The 22,465-nt window shown below is 39.4% G+C and overlaps 2 protein-coding genes across 7 annotated transcripts in view; one reads left to right on the top strand and one right to left on the bottom strand.

Annotated features, from left to right (window-relative positions):
• Positions 1-568: 568 nt before the first annotated feature.
• Positions 569-8,843, bottom strand: LOC120556070. Of its 4 annotated transcripts, none has more exons than XM_039795446.1 (10): positions 8,319-8,783; positions 7,228-7,305; positions 6,485-7,076; positions 6,101-6,161; positions 3,352-3,447; positions 3,006-3,077; positions 2,837-2,896; positions 2,633-2,743; positions 2,092-2,216; positions 569-1,764 (listed from the first exon to the last, which is right to left on the bottom strand). In XM_039795446.1, exons 1-10 carry the CDS (start codon positions 8,721-8,723, stop codon positions 1,469-1,471), a joined length of 1,896 nt encoding a protein of 631 aa, XP_039651380.1. In that variant the 5' UTR covers positions 8,724-8,783; the 3' UTR covers positions 569-1,468. The 4 variants fall into 4 exon arrangements, with proteins under 4 accessions (XP_039651380.1, XP_039651381.1, XP_039651383.1 ...); XM_039795447.1 differs by lacking the exon at positions 8,319-8,783 and adding an exon at positions 7,601-8,087; XM_039795449.1 differs by lacking the exon at positions 8,319-8,783 and adding an exon at positions 7,799-8,087.
• The window catches only part of tcf12 (transcription factor 12), an 88,485-nt gene continuing 74,460 nt past the window's right edge, over positions 8,441-22,465 (top strand). The window contains exons 1-3 of one of the 3 annotated variants that reach the window (XM_039795439.1): positions 8,441-8,549; positions 17,776-17,864; positions 18,129-18,201. In XM_039795439.1, coding sequence (XP_039651373.1) covers positions 17,793-17,864; positions 18,129-18,201 — 145 coding nt within the window. In that variant the 5' untranslated portion in view covers positions 8,441-8,549; positions 17,776-17,792. Of the gene's footprint in view, positions 8,550-16,841; positions 17,016-17,693; positions 17,865-18,128; positions 18,202-22,465 lie in introns of those variants that run through there. The other 2 variants (XM_039795437.1, XM_039795438.1) reach the window with 2 other exon arrangements.

Below are 22,465 nucleotides of genomic sequence, written 5' to 3'. Positions count from 1 at the left end.
GTGATCAGGCCCAACACAGCTGTGTGATTAGCAAACTTGATGATGGTGTTGGAAGTGGCTACACAGTCACAGGTGTACAGGGAATACAGCAGGGGACTCAAAACACAGCCCTGGGGTGCTCCGGTGTTAAGGTTGAGGGTGGAAGAGGTGTGTTCGCCCACCCTCACCGCCTGGGGCCTGCCTGTCAGGAAGTCAAGGATCCACATGCACAGTGAGGTGTGACAAACACTTTGTGACAAACCATAGGACCTGTTCCTGAACAGACAAGCTTCCATTGTCCAGCACCCTTGTATCAAGTCCAAACATGGTTATCCCTAGTAGCAAACTAAATACTTCTGTTCAGGGGCGTAGCACAAAATTCTGGGCCCTGTAGAAAGGCATTTTCTATGGGCCCCTCCCCGCATCCACAGCTATTCATTCTAGCATCTTTTTGATACTCAGTCCCCTTCCTAACACCCCCCCGGTCTGACGCCCCTGCTTCTGTTCTGCTTTACAGTAATCCAACTACTATCTAGTGTAGAGAAACTATATGAACCAATACCATGCATTTAAATAATACAGCAATGAAGCACTTGAAAATGGGTTTTAATTTAAGAATTTATTTTACTGTAATAATACAATAAAACGTACCTTTGACATGGAATGTAACTGACTGGCTGGTACAAAGTTGTTGATTTTAGAAAATTAGGTGACAGGTTCACCATGTTGTTCATTTGTGCATTGGCTAGGACACATTTATGTTAGACAACATGTGTGTAATTATGACAACTTGTTAACTTATTCATAATAACTGTTGGTACATAACGTTTATTACCTTCGCCAAGGAGGTTCATTTTTCGACTCAATTTGTCGGTTTGTTGTTGTTTTTTTGTCTGTCAGCATGATTACTGAAAAACTACTGGCCTGATTTTTATGAAACCATGGTGGAAGGGCCAAAGAAGAACCCACTACATTTTAGAGCAGTTCCAAATCATGGAACAAATGGTGCACAAATTATTTTTCGCTTTAGAAAATAAACTCCATTGGGATCCATCAGGACAACACAACTCTCTCTTTGCTCCGAGTGAAGACAACAGTGTATGGAGGACAAAGGAGGGAGTCAACAAATGAAGTTGAAAACAAGATTAAAGCAGATCATAAACCGCTCGCCGGCTGCACAGTCCCGCTCTGACCGTGTTTCTCATTAACATGAAATGGTAAGTAAGAAAAAGCAGTCCAGCGAGAGTGACCTTCTCAACACCACTTCAACACAACCCAGCTCTTTCTGCAGTTACTGTGGTGTCTTGCTGATTTTAGCAGATTTCTCCTCATCAACGTCTCACAGAACTTTTGGAAATATAAAAATCATATTTTTTTCGGGTACGGGCGGGAGCAGACGTACACAATGCAATCGGGAGTGGAATTAAGGATACAGTGCAGAGCTCTAGGGTATGGCCTTGGCGTAGGTCTACACTCTAGGTCTGCCCTTCTAGGTATTATGTTTGTCTGATGTGCCAGTTGACTCAAGTTTGACTTCAGCTAAGCATGGCAGAGACAAAGGTACAGAGAGGGTCTGTGAGTTGGACTGCTCTGACTGCAGCTGGTTAGATGATGTCGCACATACTTCCGGACTCTGAACACTGGATAAAGACACAGGGTTGTTGCTGATTTGATGCACCTCAGAAGTGTGGACAAAACCATTGGCCTCAGGTTTTAGGGTGTGCTGACCAGCTGACCAGTTCTGAAGAGGTGAAGGATCTGGTTTACACTCCAATTGGTCATCATCTGTAAGAATATAAAAAAAAAAAAAATCAGAAATTTCAACAGGATGCAAGTATACACATGGCAAATCAACATGCTAGGTGAGAATATGTGCAACAGCACACAGACAGTCAATTCAATTAAATCAATTAAATACCTTTAATATTTCTAAATATCACTCAAATATTAATATTATGATAAACGATAATTCAACCTACAGTAGCAGGTTATTTTAAAATGCATAATGACATGTTTCGACGCAACAGTTATTTGAGTTTTAGAGGCGTACAGAACTCTGATGTTTTAAAACTTCAACGCTGACATGTTCTTCAAGAATTTGGTGTGACATACTCAACTCTCCAACATCCTCCTCTTTGACATCAGTCTCTTCTTTCAAGTGAACATGTAAAGTGTGTTTCTGCCATGGCTCCAGCTCCTCTTCTTCACATTCCAGTAAAAGTTCAGATGTTTTGGACCTGTAACAGAAGACAACAGACTGACACACCTGGTTTGCGTAATATACAAAATCAAAAGACAATTTCTACATTATTCTTTTTCCAATTCTTTTTACAAGTGTATGTCAGTTAAAGAGAAGTAATGGAGGGTGAAGGAACAGTCACAGCAAATCATTTGTGATTTTGTGGTTTCAACAGGGATGACTCAAGCTGCTGCCCCTTTGCCACTTTCGTTATTTTAAAGTAACCCTTAGATGAAGAAAGGTTGGAGACCACTGCTCTACAATGATATTTGAGCAAAAATAAGTGAAAGATGGGAGGAAATACAGGAAACACAGATTCTGCATATCAAAATTGTGGACTAAGTATAAAATCTTTATAACTCCAATATACAGATGTCGTCTAATAAAGGAAGGTAAAAAAAAAAAAACTCATACCTCTGAGGAATTATTGGTACGTAGACGTCTTCATCACAGCTATCAGCCGCTCCTAGAGCACTCGGCTCAGTTGTTTCTTCAACGTTTTCCATATCACTAGTCAAGTCAGATCTGTGAGATAAAAAATTAAATCATACTAGAATCAAATGAGCCACAGAAGCAAAAATTAAGACATATATTCTGTATAATTAAGTATAAAATTACAGTCTGTTCTTCACACTGTTGAATTCATCGTCTTCAATGGTGACCTCCATTTCCTCAAAACTGAAAATAACAAATCACAGAGAGGACATTGAAAAAGAGAGGGTGAAAATGTATCTTAGGAAAGTCGATAGTTATGACAGATAATATAAACCTAAAGATCAACACTCACCTGTCCTGAATCCAGTCCACCTCTGATGCCACATGTGTGGTTTCACTCCGATGTTCATGTTTCCGTTTACCTCTGCAGACACGTTAAAATTCATTTTCCGACAGTTTAAAAGTTGTTACAGCATGTGTACATTAACTGCCTAGTAGTGTGTCACCCATGCAGTGAACACAACATGAACGCCTGTCAGTATATATAATCATCAACATCAATATATAATTTTATCCGATGCAGAAGCCAGAAAAAACAGAAAAACGCAGAGCATGCAAAGCAATACAATGCCATACCAGGGTGTTCTGTTCATACAACTGGTGTGTGAAAAAACAAAGGCAAGGTTGCGACTGCTTACTTTTCAGAGGCCGATAGACGTCCAAGACTTGATAGTGCAGTTGGTTCTTGCAGACACATTTCAGTAGACGCCAATAAGGGGGATCTCTTCTCATAGCTGTAAAAAACAAAACAAAACAAAAAACCTTGTCATCAGACACAAAACTTCATCTTGAAATGTTAAGCATGCAAACTTACCCTTGGCTTGAAAACCCCCCTGAGTTACAGGTCAACTGGTTTCAACTTTACCTGGTAGATTTCGTCTGAATTAGACAGTGGTGAAATCAGGTATTGCAACCAAGAGTAGATCTCATGTTTTACGACAACCATGTCTATTTGGGTAAAACAACCCTCCAAATATTAGTACCAGCACAAATGTTTGTCTTTAAACTGAAAAACAGTACAGATCAAAATATATGTATACCACAAAACCAGTTCACTTAGAGCTGAAATTATTGTATACACTAGAAGTGATAATGTGTAGGTATAGATTCAAAAATCGCTTATGTGTAGAAACCTAGTTGTGCTTCAGTTAGAGCAGTGTTTCTCAACAGGGGTTGTACAGCCCCCCAGGGAGCGTTGAAAGGATTATGGGGGGGCGCTGGAAGCAATATTTTGGAAAGGGGGGCATTAAGGTGCCCTTTGGGGGTTGAGAACCACTGAGTCATAGTGTAAAACAACTCACAAACCTCCTCCAAAGCACGCTGGAGGAGAGTCTGGCTACTCCACATAGGATTCAGGGATGGGAGGAAAATCATGCTCTGGTTTATTGGCATTTCTTTAAACCAATCACAATCGTCTTGGGCGGTGCTAAACACAGGAGAAAAGCTGCGGTGCCACTGCAAAATGGGCTCAGAAGGAACTTGTTTTGGTCGAACAGGTTTACGTTTAAAAGTTGTTTTAGTCGTGCAACAGAAAACTCAGATTGGACAGATAGTCTAGCTAGCTGTCTGGATTTACCCTGCAGAGATCTGAGAAAAGGTTAACCATAGTCCTCATATATCGACCAGAGTTTAAAATGCCAACACAAAGGAAGCCCAAGGCAACGGATATCCGGCCTAAATGAGTGAAATCCGGTGGATTTTCCAGCAGCAACGGAGCAATCCTGGAAGTGGAACGTCAAGGATATAGACTATATTAAAAACATTACTTGAACAGGATATTATAAAAACTAGTATACCAAATTTTAAAACCAAAAAAGGGTTTATTATGCTTTGGCAAATTACAAGCTGTTGACACAAGTTGAACCATCTCATGACCCCAAAATGAAGAAACATGGCTTTTAATCACCATTGAGCCTCTTAAACAAAATTATATAGTTTGGGTCAGTAGCCAACAAAATAAAAGATCTTTTACTTCTTAATGTACTTTAAACGTTTGCTGCTCTTAGCCGATCAGTTAACTAATTGTTGGGTACAAATGATCATATCCCCAGTATCACAATAATCTATCTATCTATCTATCTATCTATCTATCTATCAGGATATCTCTGTGCGTGTGTCCCCACACACGTGCAGTACAGCAGCGGGGGCGAGGAGTTCCTGAATCCCTACAAGGCTCATTGATTGCGGTTCACCGGCTACAGGTGTCTTGCCAAAAACTGATCATCCACCAAAAACTCATTGCTGTCTACCCTTCATGCAAATAATGAAACGGGGGACACGCTGAATCGCTACGTAGATGAGCCGAGCCACGACTGATTGAGATGCGCTGCAACACGTTTAACGGGTTGAGTTTTATAAAAAAAATATAATTACAAAAAAAACATTCACGAGGCGCTTCACTTATGCCATAGAAAACAGTGCAAGTTCTGTTTTCAAATGTTTAAAGTAAAAAGAGAGGCAGTATCACTCAGCACAATGTAGGCTACTTTAAGGTGGAGATGTTCAACTCGAATATAATGTTGGATAGTTTAATGCATTATATTTTAGTTGTGGTATTTTGTGAGCAGAATCAGAATGCAGCGTTCCCCGTTAGGTAAATGTATGTTTCCCTCTGAAGTACAAGTACACAGTAAGTCAGTAGTATAGGTCTACAGTTGCATATTAAGTGCTTTGGAGGCCTTCTGTAAGTTATTTCGGAGTACAGTGGTTCTGGAGAAAGCTACACAGCAGTAGTACAGGAGGCCAAGCAATCGGCCCATTCCAAACAGGCACTGCACTAGTGTTTCAAAATATGACAACAAATAAGAGTCATGGGGTTTCCAGGAGGCACAAGGCACAGTTTTGGGTAAATAAAAACGTTAAATGCCTTTGATGTTTTATTTTCACTTTATTTTGTGCTAACAGATGAGGATACATAGCAGGCCATAAATAAAAGACAGCAATGCATATAACAAGCATGGTAGATATCAATTTAATAAGGACTGCTCTTTAGATTTATACCAAACATATTACATAAAGATTTAGGAGATCAATTTTATCATGTTGAAAGTACAATGAACTTAGTGGAGTGACTTTGACCGACAGTACTGGCATCCCAGTCATCAGCAGGCAATCCATGCAGGGTGGGGGTGCAAACTTCTTCAAACTGACTCATCTACCAGACCCTTGGGAAGTGGCCTTTATTATTATTATTATTATTATTATTATTATTATTATTATTAACTACAATCACATTACATGATTGATGTCACTCAAGTAATTTTATTGGCTTTCTATAGTTTCCTCTTGATCCACAGATTACTTTATACAACCGTTTGACATGCTGATAAGTACTTTCCATTAAAAGTAAACTTTGTTTCTCTTTGTAATATGTAAATGCTGCCTCACCTTAACGACAGAGCTCCCTTCTCTCTTCTCCTTGACTTTGCCTTCATTTTCTTCAGAGGATCTTCAAAGTAAAAACAAGAAAACATTCAGTAACAAGTACCGAGATTTCAGTTTCTGGGTTAGGGTTAGTAATTAAGAATATGACCAATAAAAAAAATTGTAACTGGCACCATAAGTTATTGCTTTGCATTGCGCTGGCTGACATGAAAAACCACACTGAAATGGCAACATCACAGATTCACTAAGCTGAACAGTATATGCATATTTCTGCCTTAGTGCGTACACAGTTTCATGTATCTAGCCCCTGAAAAAGTTAAACATTTGAGAAGTTTGACACTTTTTTGTTCTTAACGCTGAAACCAGGAGAATCAGAGCAACCATCACCTGAAATGTGAAGAAGAATGCCTTCAGGCCGTTTGTGGACGCTCTTTGCAAAGATCTGTTCCTGCTCAGTCCTGTTCATTGGTTTCATTTCTGGGTTGAGGTATGCCTTTTGAATTTCAAAAAAGGTTTTATGCCCCATGAAATTCAGGTGCAGGTGTTTGGCCCATTTTTTAAAGTGTGTAAAGGTGCCTCCAGAAAAAAGAACAGAAAGAGTTGTAAGAAGGTGGATTTCAGGAAACGCCTCCCAAAGGTGAGGTGATGACATCCATATGCCCTTGTGTCCACCAAGGCAGCTCCACCACACCTTTGTCTGTGCACCACAGTGAGACACCTTATTTTTGGTTATGGGCTGTCCACAGGTCTGACACTTCTTAAACAGCTCCATCAAACAGCTGTCATTTACAATAGTCTTTGATTGGCTCAAGTCTTTTTCTGTGTTCTCATCAGATTTTGATGTTACTGTCGAGCTCAACTCAGTCTCTTGGCGGAACCTCTCCTTCAGACGATCCACAGATGCCACGCTGCACAAACTTCCACTGAGTTCAGCTGGAAGAGGGGGCTGGGAGGGGATGCTTGAGGCAATCTGGGATAACTGAGACAGATGTCAAATTTGAAATTAGTTAAGTAACTGTCTGCAACTCTTCCAAATAGGGTTCACAATATCCACACACACATTACTTTTGACAACATGTAATACTCATTTACACAGAAAAAAAAGCTACGATGCCATATGTTATACTTACAGGAATTGGCAGGGAGGGAGATGGTGCAGTATCGACACCAGTACCCAGGAAAGAAGCCTGTGAAGATGTACTCAGACCCTTGAGTAAAAAAACAAAAAATAAAACTAGTGTTACATTCAGAATAGAGGGCAACTGTGTTTTTTTTTTTTTTTTTTAAAGCTGGGTGACTAATATACATTAAAGACATAAATTGGAGCCAACTTTTGCTTAGTGAACTGTATATAATTAGTTCCTCGCCCCTTCATCCCTCATCGACTCCCAAACAAAATGCCGTTCAAACTCCAAGAATTTAAGACGGCACGCGCCGCAGTGTTCTCGCCATATTTGAACCTTAACTTTACCTACAAAACCACAAGTAAAACACATGTTTTACCTCTGTTCGGCCTCTGTCATTTGCTGGCAGGGATGTTCTGTGGTCCTCTTGCTGTCTTCCAGAGAAAACGGTTGGTACTACGCCGGATTTGAGGATTTTTCGGGGCGTTGTTTTCATAAGTTCTGCTTGTATGTCCGGTTCGTAATCTTCCGGTTTAAAATGCTGGCTACAGACCCTTATATTGCCGTATTTACTTACTGATGTGTTTTCGTCAAATTTGGGATTATGTATGGCCTTTAACCACTTTCTGCATCTCCCCGGGTCTCTTGTAGGCAGGGAGTGGAAGACGACTCCCCGGGACCTCGCCTTCTTGTAGCCCTTGCAGCCCGGCACAGAGCACATCCCCGGCATCGTTACAAAAATATAAACTATAACCAGTGTCCAAGAAACGAGGAATTACAGACGAAGGACTGCCACCATTTCTGAGTTTAGTACACTGACCAACAGCCTGGATGCCAGCCGAATTTAGCCAATTTGGACCAATCAAATTGTCAGGGCGGGCTTTACACGATGATGGACAGATGATCAACAGTAACGTAATAAACAACGTCACCAAAGAGCGCTTGGGTTGAATTCGTTTACTGAGGAGTGTGGGAATGCGTGTTTATCACACTGGACAATAAACTCGACTCACTATTCACTCACGAAAAACTTGGCAATCGAGGTTATTATCATAGTCATATCATAAGAAGTAGAACTTCATCAACAACAAGCTTACCTCTGTACTGGTTCTTCGCGTTCTTGTACCGGCTGGAGTTGACGGATTGGGGCAAAACTTGTTCAGAGCCCTGGGGGTCTTGGAGGGAGTAGGCTCACGGTCTCTTTTCTCTGATGCCTCAGATGAACACGCTTCTTCAGCCTGGTCTCCTTCGTCCTCTGTCCATTTTTTAAACACGGGCATGTCGCGTTCCAACCGTGTTATTAAGTTCTGACAGGACCGACAAATGCGGTAAGATTTGTTTGCTGTATTGTCGAGTCCTAATCCTAAACGGAGAACTTGTTCGTATATGCATTCGCCTTTACTATTTCTCTCAAAAATGATGATAGTGTTGGTAAGTACTCCGTGTATCCTTAAATTCTTTTTACAACACCGGCAAATATCGTTTACACTCATCATCATCATCTACTTCTACTAGTAGTAGTAGTAGTAGTAGTAGTACTACTACTACTTCTTCTTCTTCTTCTTCTTCTTATTATTATTATTATTATTATTATTATTATTCTTCCAGCGTGCGTGCAGTTGAGTTCTGTTCAGTGGTTCTGTTCCTGTTGACAACTATGCGTCGCTCAACATACGTCACATACTCCATTGCTCCGATTGGTTGAGTAGGTCTATCCAATTGAGTGCAGAGGCATTTTTTTAATAATTCATTAATTTATTTATTTATTTATACAACTCATTACAGTCAAATACAACACAAAATATGCAGAACAACTGACATACAACATTACATACAGGGGTACAGCCACAGTCACAATAGGCCTAGGTGGACAGGCTGGTAGGCAGAGAAAGAAAAAAAAACTTGTTAATAAACCTCTTAAGTCACACACACAACTCACATAGAACCAGAGTTCTTAAGGCCTTAGTATTTTTTGAGTACTTAATTGAATCAATTTAATTTCTAAACTCAGTCATAAAACCAGAAAATGGTTTAGAACCACTGCATTTGCTCCTATGGATGTGGTATTTAGCATATAGAAATAAAAGATTTATAATAAAGTGTTTACCTTCATATTCAGCTTCAAAGTCAAACATACCAAAGAAAACATCCTTTAACATGTATCGGTCTCCATAACATTAACCTTAAAGTTGTGTTTGAAAATCCCTACCCCAGCTGAATGTTAAGCTCTGCGTGCTAACCATATGTTGTTCCCCCATTATGATTTCCTTTTTTTTTATTAATATTTTTGACAGACAGTACAAACTATGTCACCATCACAACTAACACGACATCTATATCATCCACTGTCCCGTTTTACAAATACAGAAGGAAGAAAAGAAAAAAAAAACATTACATTACAATACATTATTCTACCAGTCAAACGCTATATTGGATTGGATCAGAACCGGTGCCTTATATTCAGACAGACAACCCCTCTATATTGCCATCAGGAAGGAGCCCCAGACTTGTTTAGTTAGTTAGTGACTCGCTCATACGTAGCCATTCTTGTCATTTGTTCAGTCCATTCCCTAAAACAGCACAGAGTAGATGATTTCCAGTGCCCCAGAATTATTCTACATCCTGTTGTAGTAGCCAGACGTATCCATAGTCTTTGTCTACCGGTCAGAGTGTTATTGTCTGGCAGCAGACCCAGAATACACAGAGCTGGGGTCTTGGTGAGTTGTAATCCGAATAGATCATTCAAGAGGGTAACAACCCTATCCCACAAATGTGAATTTTTTTTTCACAAGAATACAACATGTGTACTAGAGTACCCACTTCCCCCATTATGATTTCCAAAAACTTAAAGTAATTTGGAGTTGAGTGACATTCTTGGAAAAAAATAAAAATCTGCCTTGTATTTCTTTGCAAAGAAAAATAAAGCCTTGCGTTTCACATTATCTTTCAGACCCCTAACATTAATTGACAATAAAGACAAAGACAGAAGAATACTGTGAAGGAAACAGATAACTAGAGAAAATTAAAATTTTTCCCTCTATGAACACTTAAGAGCAGACTAACTCTGCAGTAGAGGAACAAAACCTGTAATCTAGATAGCAAGGGCATGTTTTCCATCCTGTTTAATAATAGGTACAGGCTGAATAACCACCAAGAAATAACCTATTAATTTCAACACTAGGATACTTTAATGACTTAAACTCCCCCTTCTTTACCTAAAAGAAAAAAAAAATGTTTGGGGATATCGAATCACATAACAGAAGCGCTGTCTTCTGGTGATTAACGGTAGTGGCCTACGAGATCCGCACATGAAAGAACAAAATTAGACTAGATTGTTATTTATGAGAATCTATTAATAACTTCATTACCCATCTCGGACGGCACCGGCAAAAATGACAGCCTAGTAGCAGTAAAACAACCTTCATTCACAAATAATTAACTGTGACTTTTTTTTATCGTCAATGTATGCAAAGGACCCTTTGAAGCCTGCTTTCTTCCCCTCCTTCCTCACCTGTTCAACCAACGACCACAGTTTGTTTCTAATGTCCTTGGACTCCTGAGTCAGATCTTCATATAGTTTTCTTTTATTTTCCTTGAGTCTGGCTGCTGATCTAGCATCCCTCCAGATTTTGTCCCTATGCGATCTTGATAGGAACTGCACGATGATGCGACGGCTGGAGTTCACCTGAGCAGAGAGAGCTTGTACACAGGGGATCTGTCTCACGGATTATGTCAGATATTATGTAGTTCAGGGAAATTACGTCTGAACCTATATCAGATGTATATTCTTAACGTTCTCTCCACTTTGCTCAGGAATGCCAGCAATTCGCAGGTTCCACCTTCTTTTGTACAAATGCAGGTCGCCGCATCTGTCCCAGAGAACGACATTCTCCTTTTCTAAGATGTCAACTTTGTTCTTCAGGGATGCAACTTTAAGAGTCACGTCTTCGAGTTGTTTCCCCACGGAGTCAAGGACATCGGTGACGCTTTTGATGGAGTTGGTGTTTTGTCTTTAACCGTTACTTCTAATGACTGAAGTCGTCTGAGTGACTCCTCTTGCATCTTTTGAGTTGGACACAGGCTCAGAGTCATTCTCGTCGCCTGTTCGTAACTTGGATTTCTTTGCTGCTCGCGATTTAGGAGTTTCTGGTAACGGTAAAGGCGCCAAACACATCTCAGTTTGCTCTGATAATGTTGAAGTGTTTGATTCAAATTGGTCACTCTGGGATTTCTTGGCATAAGAATGCATTATGGTATGCATATCTTCCGCTTCTTCCATGGTCCAAAAGATTTTAGAAGAAAAAAAAAGCACTTACTGAATTAGTTTCTTAAAAAGAAGTCAGATCAGTTTGACCACGCTGAATTAGCAGGTTGCTCGAACCTTCTGGATAACTCGGCTAGCAACTTTTGTTCGAGAATAAACTAAAGAAAAAAAACACTAATGAGAAGCTCTTCTTGAGAGTTATCGTCTTGATAAGTTATTTTTTCATAAGGTTTCTTCTGTTCAGCCCTTCATGTTACGTTGTTCAAAACGTTAGTTTTATTCCTTACACTGCAGAGCCACGCGGAAAGGATGTTACCGCGACGCCATCTTGCCGTCCGTCCAGTTGAGTGCAGAGGCATTTTCACGCCCCATAATCACAGCCCAGTGGAGCAGTATCAGACTCACTATTATAGCGATGAAGAGGCACGAAAGATTAGAAAACGATCCTTATCCTATCCTCTTCCACCAAAAGCTAAAGAAGGGACATTTCAAATATTAAATGATATTTACCCATCAAATCACTTCCTACATGTAAAATTTAATTGGGAAAGTAACTCTTGTGTTTTCTGTGAGAGCGATATTGAGACGGTTGAACATATTTTTTTTCAGTGTGAACCGGTTAATGACTTTTGGTTGTCTTTTCAATGCTGGCTTCAATCTAAAGGTATACTGATGCACCCATTCAATTTAATGTCCATTAAAGCTGGAATAGTTTTAAAGGATAAGAATTTAGAGTTCTTGATAAATAACTTGATTGAACATGGTAAACATTTTATTCATAGGTGTAAGTATTTAAAGGTCAAACCCCACATCAACGGTTGGAAAAATGAGCTTAAACTTTTTGCTACTTCTCTTCAATGCATGACAAAGGAAAACCCCAAGAGACTCTTATATTTGTTGGATTTACATTCCCAACTTCTCCATATTCACCAAAGGTATTAGGCATAAACTGAACTACACACAATAAAATACTTGGTATGGTAGGGCAGAGACTGCATTATAGAGGGTACCTTAATTGCTTTGCGTTATGACAAGCGCTATATAATACATTATTAATATCATGATTGTTATTAACACTTTGGAGGGGGAATTCAGAAATATTTATAACAATATCCAAAGGTAGGTCATATCATTTTCATAGTAAGCATTGTATTAAGACTGACAGGTGAGCATTGCGCTCATTATAAATCCCATTCGCTGAGCTCGCCCACAGGAGTGCTCTCTTCAAGTCTTCCTGTACAAATAAGGGCAGAGGGAAAGAAAAGGAAAAGTGGTGGAGTCACCAGATGAGGCCAACAGGCACGTTTTAAACGGGCACTGCACATGATTTCCCACCAGGGTCTGAGGACAAGTTCAAGTAAATTAAAAATTTTCCCCAAATAGGCTAAATTCCATGACATATTGAAGGTTATAATGTTCACTTTTTTGTTGAAACTGTTTTAGAGAGGTGTTGGTTAACTTTATGGTACTGGAATTGTATTGTGTTATACTGAGAGGTGTCAAGCTTTATTGATATAAATTATGTTTTTAACTGTCACACGTTAACTCAACACAGTTTGGAAGACCAATAACCGCTGCCCACCTTTAGGAAGATAAACCATTTAACCCCAAAAATGTTGCAATGTTGACAGGCTACCATGTTCCTCCCTTCATAGTCCACACAGTTTGGATAACGGTGGATATAGGTGGTATAAAGGGCAAATACATTTTTAAAGGGTTCCCAAAAATGCCATATAAGCATTTACATGTATAATGTTTTAAAATTACTGCATAGCTGGGAAACATCTGTTTGTGTTTTGTCTCTTGTTTACTAATTTGTTAATTTCCAATATCTGTGAAATCTTGGAAATAAACGATACAACATTGTTAAAACAATTTGCTTATCTGGGTGTGTTTTCATTAGTGAAGAACATCTGGTGAAGTTTGTGTGATCTGAGTTTGTCCAACAGGTGGCAGTCTGGAATAAATAATACAGGTCAGAGGTGCCTCCCATAAGTCCTTGTTTCAGTATATGAGAAAACTTGCTTCATGTGACAAAAGATCTCCTCTTGCATGACTTTTAAGTTCTAATGTAAAAGTTTAAACATTTTTGTTATTTTAATTGGCTGATATTTAGTATTACACTATAAACTGAACATGAGCACATTCGCGTTTGAGCCCTGTAGTTTCTTTGGTAAAAATGATGTTCATTGTTGTTTTAATTGTTCATAAATTGACAGGACATGGAAAGAAGACATTCCTCTGCTCTAAACTCTGCATGGTTAGCTAAAGTGTCCACTGGCTTTTTGCTTGGGCTCTTTGTTTCTTATAGTGTGCAGAAAATCTGTCTGAACTTACCATATTGGATGATTAGGTCAGTTGTAATTTTAACGTTAAGTGTTCCCAACAGGCTTTACTGTGAAGTCAGTTTTATATTTTTTATAGTTTCAGCTTAATGCATTCAAGTTGAAATCTCACATATTGTAAACCGTATGTTTTCAAAATTAAACAGGAATGAAGAATGTTGAATATTAAATTTTCAATTTTATCTACAACTCAAAACCTAACACTGTGTTCACACAGAAACATTTAGTCATATCATATTTTGTTGTCAGGATGCTGTTTGAGGTTTACTATAGGTTGCAGGATAAACTACTAAAGCTAAGGATAAAGTGTGTAATCTTTACCCGCTTCACTTGTAGTTTTTATTGAGTTTGATGAGTTCTGAGTTTTGAAACTAGGGTTTGAAATGTTTTGGCTGCCTGTGTCAGTACATGTGCTACGCAGTACATGTGGATGAGTGAAGGTCTATACTGTGCCAAAAGTGTTGGTGGTTGGTTGTGGGACTGAGTTTACTGAAGCTCCTGTAGGTGTAGCAGGCCTCATTCAATAAAACATCTGCATAAGATAGGCAACCTGCTCGTTTCTCAAAATGTTCATTCTAATTCAAGTGTTTCTATTTATGTGCTGAATTTGATTCGCAATACATGTTGAAATTGAGATTTTGTTAGGATTGAAGTTAATCTTAAAGTAAGAAAATTGAAACCTATATTATCAAGCTTTAAAATGAAGTTGGGGTGTTTAAGCACAGGGGAGACACTTTCTTTACTTACTAGTCCATCAACAAGAACGCCAGGTCAGCATCGCTTTTGCATCCTTTGCTGCTTCTAAGCTCTCGCCAACAAGTGAAAGCCTGACCAAGTGAGACTCTTGTCCCTCAAGCAGTCAGTTTCTCGTTTCCTTTTCCTTGACTCTTCCGACCGCGCTTTGCCATGATTCACGTCTGAAATGCGTGCTATTGTCTTCCACATAGACAGTAAAATGAATGGATAAAGCGACGTCGTAGACTTCCACGGGAGAGCAGTGAAGTCTATTAGAAGCACTTTTCCGGTGATGGCTGAGCGTTACTGCGCAGCCTCCAACTGAGCTTGACGACGTAGATGTGACGTGAGCAACGTGTCTGAACGTTGTAAGTCTTCTGGTAGCTGTGCCAAGAGAAATCTCAATCATTCCCAAACTTACAGAGACGGAGAGCGTAGGTATATGTAAGGAGATAACATAGGCACAGGCTAATTATTGCTAACTAAAATGCTAGTTAACATTATTAATTAAACTTAAACAGCTAACGTAAGTCGAAACTGCCTGAAAGCTTCTCCTGTACTATACGGTAATTTCTCTACTATGCGACAGTAAGTCGCGTGGTTATGACACAATCGTTAGCCTATTTTTACAAAAATGCCTGCTATGGGGCCATAACGTGAGATACAAGGTAATGGAGCCTATTATACATTGTCGTGTTTCTTTAGAAATAAACAATGGACAAATAGAGTCTTTACACGCTTCAGATGTAAAGTTATTCGCTGTCAAAGTGACGCCAAAATTAATGGCAGTCAATGGAATGACAACGGCGGGCGATGGCTTGTTAGCATCAAAAAGTCTCCGGAGGTATGCTTTGTGGATGTTCACTTACCCCCTTGGTCTTCCCATAGACAGTATATAAGAAGGGTCTTCCATAGGCTGCTTCTTATATGTTGTTTAAGTATGTGATGTCGTGCTGTAAAGCAATTCGTGATTCTCGCGAGATTTGGCGGGACGCCACCTTCCAAACTTGCATTGCTGGTTCGGTTCTGCCAGCGGCGCCCCTCTCCTGGTTTGCTATCGGGATGACTCGCTCTACTACGAGTTTGTTTACCATGACTTCGAACTGTTATATTAAGGTAAAAATCTTGCATAGTGTGCCAAAAAAGTCTATCTCTGAATGGGATCCTTTCCATAATGTTGTCAGACACTTAGAATAATATTTTTCATTTGGGATTAATTGGTTATAGGCAGCTTTACAGCATTTGGAATGGGTGTCTCAACTGTAGGCCTACTCTGATAGGCTACTGTTTCAACTGTACCTGACATGGGTACAGTTGAAACAAAAAAGCTTCTTGTGTTTATGAGCTAATTTTGAACTACTTATGGATGTTATTGATTATTCAGATTTTTGTTGACAAGTAAAGGAAATGCCATATGAAAAATCACGTCTTTTCAGTCACTAGTTTTGGTGTGGTAATGGAAAAAGCAAAAAGTACCTGGTCTACCTACGTGTGTTAGGATGATGGCGTTACAAGCACCAGGGGGAATCACTTCACTGGTTGTATCTCAAAAAAAAATTTGGCTGTGAGTATCTGTGATAAATTAGTGAAGCTCAATGCTTAACATTACCTGTTTATGAGGAAAGTAGCCAACTCTGCATCCGTTTTAAAGTCCTTTTGGGATCTAAGCTGTCTCCATCTTTCAAATGCATCTCCAATATTTACCCGGGTTTTGTTACGTCTCTGGTCATGCAACTGTTTAGAAAGATGCCGAGGTTTTTTAGGTCGTGTAGAATCTGTTGATCTAGTTCGTTTGGTTGCTGCTTCCATGGCTGCAGCATGCATAGACGATATCATGCTGTGTTTGTGTTCTGTGGGTAAATGGGCAGTGCGGCAACACGCATGCCAAACAAAAACAACCGTTCCGGGACCGGGAATGGAAATGTCAAAGGCGAACATATTGGCTTTCAGAGAAGAAAGTATTTCAGCTTCTTGGAGCATGTTTCCTTTATATCTAATGACCATGGTGATGACATGTCATAGTCATTCTATGATAGCCTGCCCTACAGCAAATATATAACATATTTATCTTATGTCGCAGTATGAAGAAATAACAGCTTTGTGAGAATAAAGATGCAAACATAACAATCATGGCAACTTTTGAATTTAACTTATTCAAAATGAATACAGTGAGACACTACATGGTGCAGTGTGTGCTGATTCCCGCAGCATCTCCTGCTGTGTGGGACCATGTCACTGTGCTTGGCGGAGGGATACAATAACCAATGTCATCGTGGTGCTGAGGCTTTTGCAAACCAAAAATGTCTGCCTAAGGGAAACTCGTAACTGATATATAGAGGATAGTTTACCCAGGTATTGCCGTTTAAACCCACATTTCGCTCTTTTGAGGTGTACTGCAAGAAAGGGAGTCTTCACCAGATCACCCTAGTCGGGATTTTAATCGGAAAAAGGTAAAATATCAGTCGGAGTTTACCAAAAGCTTTCGGACCAGTGAAAGAAGTTGGGAGTTGAGAAAGACCTACGTTTGGTATTCTGGAGCAGGAGATTTAGATGGTCATTAGAAATATTTGTTTTTCTGAGTTACTTATTTTGAACCAGTAGCTTATGCAATTTATTTATTTATTTTTTCACTCGTTAGAGAAAACGTTTTTCTCTTCACTTATGTCTGCATTGACTAACACCGCTGCAGCTGGTTGCGAGCCATTTTCCATACAAATGAACCAGAAACTGCAGCTAGCGTTAGCCAGCTTGCTAACGTTAAGGGACGTTATGCCCTTATGCCTCAGCAAATGTTAACCCTCGTTATGCTCGGAGAGTCCGCCACACAAACCACTGACATCAACATTGTCAGTGACAACCTCATTAGCGAGTTACATAAATGTAGGTTTTACTACAGAGAAACATTGTTACTGTAATAATGCGATGCAGCAGGTCCTGCAAGCAGTGCCATCCATTCATCTCTCTTTAATCAACGCAGTGTATGAACAAACTAAAGGTGTACACAAAATGGTTGCACTACTTTAATCTATTATAATGTGGTTGAACTGTCAGTGTCTCTATTTGCTGCAGTGCCAGAGTCAACTTTACTTCCCAGTGATGGTCTTTTATTCTGCATCCATAACAATTAGCTCGTGGACATGGTCATTTCCTGTGGCACTCCGCTGTTGAATAAAGCAGCCACGCTGTGACCTGATGGGCTGTTTTCTTCAGGTTTCTAGATCGCCAGGATGAATCCTCAGCAGCGGATTGCCGCTCTCGGAACAGACAAGGAATTAAGTGACCTGCTGGATTTTAGTGCGGTAGGATGGCTTTTTTTTTTCTCTCTCTCTCTCTCTTTTTTTTTTACTCTTTACCTCTTGTTGTCATGCTGCTCTGAGGGCTTTTGGAGGTGTGAGGAACAGATAGGCTAAAGCATGACTAATTGAGCAGCTCATATTAGTGTTGGCTAATATGATTTAACAAACTATCCCTGCTTTCAGGATGATTGCAGCAGGTAATGTGAGTGGTTGCTTGTACACTGTTGAGTCTTTGCTCTAATTGTACGTCCATATTCTTCCTTTCAGATGTTCTCTCCACCTGTAAGCGGAGCGAAGAACAGGCCCACCACACTTGGAAGCAGTCAGTTCACTGCATCAGGTAGGATCCCTCAAACCTATTTCAATAAACCCTTTGATCTGCTCTTCTAGTTTCAAGTCTTGCATTGCATGTGATGCTTTTCCCTCCTCTATGGGCTCTCCACCTGGAATAATAGTGCAGTAAAGATGTAGAACAAAGCACGGTTCAGGCTATAGACGTGTAAATACTATATTGATCTAATTAGCATCATGGTGTAATACAGTGAATCATGTTCTACCATTTACTGTCAGATGCATAAATAAGACGTAAATCTTGCATGGTTTGGCTGCTTTGATCATAGTGTGTTATTAAGTGTCAAGTGTTCACAGATACGGTCTTTGCTTATCATGGTTTGCTATAAGGTGTGTTGGAGGCAATTTTTTATCAGGTTAACTCATATGTCTGAGTGAGATGCAATCAGAAGTGGAGGTGGTTGTGAATTGAAGTGTAGTTTAATGGGTGAGACATCCTCTCGTTGAGTTATTCTGTAGTGTTCTTTTCTGTGTAGCAGTTTGATAATTGGCCAGTACCTCTGATAGCCCTCATATACACAAACTCACATGCAATTTTCTTTCCCACAAATTACTGGTCTTTTTTTTTTTTTTATTTTATTTTTTTATCTATGAGCATCCTGATGGATGGTTTGGTTATACCTAACAACAAGAGGTCAGATTCCCTGCTCCTGGATCGCTTCCCAGCTATAAATGCTACAGGACATTAATCCGAAGCACATCTAATGTCTGATATGCTACTAGAGAAAGTCAACAATCAAGCATTATGTTTTCTGAAAGCATGTTTTGTGTGCATCAACAAAGCCTCGTTGTAGTCGGTTATCTGTGAAACGAAAGACACACACTTAGTGGAAACTGAACAAAAAGACAAAGAAACGAGAACAGAGCTGTCTCGCATGACCTATGGAGTTTTGAGGATTCATTTTAGTATACCTAATCATTCAAGTGAAGAGGATGTTGTGTGTGTGGGTGTGTGTGCTCTCTTGAGTAAAACAAGGAAACTGTACTGAAAAGTCACACCTTCCTGGTGAGGTTCCCACAAAGATGATTGTATTAATGTCACAAAGAATCATATTAGAGGTATTTTTATTCACCACTAACTACAGCCCCTTGCAGTTTATAATAAAATATATGTTGGCCAATAAGTGACTTTTAGTACAGAAATGCCAAACTTACACCAGATAGCAATCACAAGTTTAATTTTACACTGTGAAATGTCTCACTTAGTGTGTATCTTCACAACAATTGTTTAAAAATACTAATCTAAGGGATCCGTATCAAATTTGTCTTTATGTTATATATGTAGTGCGCGTGACGGTGTGAACAGGACACAGATTGTCTGACGTTACTCTGCAGTCGAACATCATGGATGTATAAATTGAAAATACAGAATATTCTTTGGAGAAAGAACAACAATGGCGAAAAGTAAGACCGTGGATTTATTTGCTTGGGCCGTATATAAGCCTACCTAACGGATAAAACTGACGTGCGTCGTCGTTTCCAAAGGTCTGTGTTTGTGCCCATCCAGACTACAAAGCAACCCCGGCGTATCAAACCAAAACAGGGGCAGCAGTGTTTTCAAATGTGTCCGTTTTAGGAGCTCGGAAACAGCGGAGTAATAGTGTACATGTAGTCTAAGACAATGGTCATATCTAAGAATTAAAAGTAAGTTTCCCTTAAAACAAAATGTATCCACCATCATACTACCATCATATGTGGATGCAATATTGCGTCACCCGAAACAATCTGGTTATTTTGATTGGCTTCTAAAACTGATCAGCTACCAATGAAGTTTAAGTTGCTTATAATCCACTAGAGCCTGAAAAGTTGTTTTCAGGCCTCTATGGATGACCTCAAGAACAGTGTCAATTAAAGAACAGTTAACATAAATCACAGTAAATTTCTAACAAAAATCTAATAGGAAATAAAGATATTATAAATATAATGTATAAATTAAACCGTTTTTCTAGTCATGTCCAACGTAAAAAAAATGTTTGGGTTGGTAGTGGTACAGAACAACAGCCTACAAATAGACTTTATGTTTCTAAAGAACAAAGCTGCTCAACAGACAACACACAGTCATGACAATGAGCTTAGGCTGTAACACACGGTTCTCCTGACAGTCCCCAATTCTTTTCTGTAATAGACAAAAAGCGTCGTGCTGATGCTGTCTATTTTAGAAGTCACAGAGTGCAAGGCCCAGAACTAAAGGTGGCTGTCCACATTTTACTATATTAAAATCATAAAGCAATGTCTTCTAAATACATTACATGGATGACATCGATGGTCGTTCTAGTATACAGTCGGTATACGTGGTCTGGTTATCTGCACACAATGTGTTTCAGAAATCACTCAACATACAGTACTGGCTTGTGAAAACATTTCATTATCCATTATAAGAAAACATACACTGAGTTACCAGTGTATTAGGTACACCTGATAATTTGATGCAATCCAGTAAAACTAAACCTTTTTTATCACGTAATCGCATATTAATGTGAAAATGAACTGCTTCACCTCAGCAGTGACAGGCTGATAGTGGGTAAAACCCCTCCTTCCTTCAGCCCACAGTATGTGCTCCTGTGTCTCTGATCCTCAAGGAAAGGGAAGAAGCACCTATATAAGTGATTGTGAACATAAGGCAAGTGAGTGTGCAGACACAAGTGTGGAAATTGAAGGGAATGAGAGTTTGGATTATTGCATCTCAGCTGGGCATAGCCAGATAATTGAGGCAGAGTGGGACGGGCAAGAGCCTTCAAAAGTGTGCCAGAGAGAGATGGATTGGAAAAAATACCCAAAGTGGCTCTAACAGAGAGTCATCATTGCTCCCTTCCAGCTGTGTTGATGATGCAAATTTGATGAGGCCATTGACTGTAGTGGGGCCAGTGGATGGCTGCTGTTGAATGTGTAATTTTCATTTAGTGGTATGTAGTGGTGCATTTGTTAGCTGTGACCAGCAGCGAGTGTAAGTTGGTTTGTCAGTCAGTTGGATCCCAAAATTAAAAAGCACAGCTACAAAGAGCCTCTCTGCTGCCTCACTTTGAGTTCAGCTTGGTGGGTGAACCAAAGATCCCAACAGAGGGCCTGGGCTGCAGTATGTGATGGGAATCATTTCTCAAGCTATTAACAAATTATGAAATTATTCATTACAAGATTTGTATCACTAAAATATTCTTTTTGGTGATCTTACTTGACAGATTCACCTTTTGTCTATGAGATAAAGATAGGTTTAATTGAATTTGTTGATTACATCCATTACAGGGAAGTGATATATATGTGAAATGAGTTCTCAGCACACAAAGCAACAACATTGTACTTACTTACTTATTATAAAATTGCAAATAACAGTACATGTTGATTTGTGTAGTCCTTTGTGGCTCTATGTACAGTTTATTTGAACTATTTAAGCACTAAAACACACACACATGCACACACCCACAGACGCATCCCTGGATCACATTTGTGGATGAACAATTTCCAGCTGTAATGTACATGTATTACTGTACATTATGGTGACTATGGACATTGGAGATACAGTGACTCTTGGCATGCATGGACATTTGTTTTCTATTTATTCTTTTAACACTTTCTTTGTCTCTTCTGATGTTGTTTCTTGGTGATGTCGATATACCTTTTCAGAAAGTTCAAAATAAAATGTAAATAATAGTGTTGGTATAGGCTACTGGCCATTGTTTTCTTACTGTCATCCATCATAATAGTCATGTTTGTCTCTTAGCTAATGTTGTGACATACCGGTACACATCAGTCGGCATTTTCTCTCTGTCTCTCTGCAAATAAGAGGAATGTCACCTCTTCCTCCAGGAATGTAGGACCTGGTGCCGAATATTACTCTAAATTAAATGTAATTTATACACAGTAATGGAAGGCTGAGACATCAATGCCATGTGACCTTGTGAAAACTGTTTGTTTTTTCTCAGTCTAGTTTTTACATCACATTTGTTATTTGTATACAGAGGTTTGATGCAGTCATTGGTTTTACCATTAGTGCTGCTTTCAGGAAACTAAATTAGGTCAAAAGCTCTCTGTAAGTCAGCAAAGTGTGTGTGTGTGTGTGTGTGTGTGTGTGTGTGTGTGGGGAGCTGTTGGATGTGATTTGTTTGCATTAACATGGACTTTGCCAGACTGTGAATGTGGTCTGTGTAAAGGCATGGGAAGCGGGTCTTGAACTAATTTCACTGCAGTAGAAGTTACACATACATATTTCCATAGTCTCATAAACACATGCAGTATAATAACCCTCCATCAGGGTTTTA

Source organism: Perca fluviatilis, chromosome 3 (assembly GCF_010015445.1).
Source record: "Perca fluviatilis chromosome 3, GENO_Pfluv_1.0, whole genome shotgun sequence".
NCBI classification, from domain to species: Eukaryota; Metazoa; Chordata; class Actinopteri; order Perciformes; family Percidae; genus Perca; species Perca fluviatilis.
The sequence above is the reverse complement of the archived record's forward strand: the minus strand, read 5'-3'. Positions and strand labels throughout refer to the sequence as shown.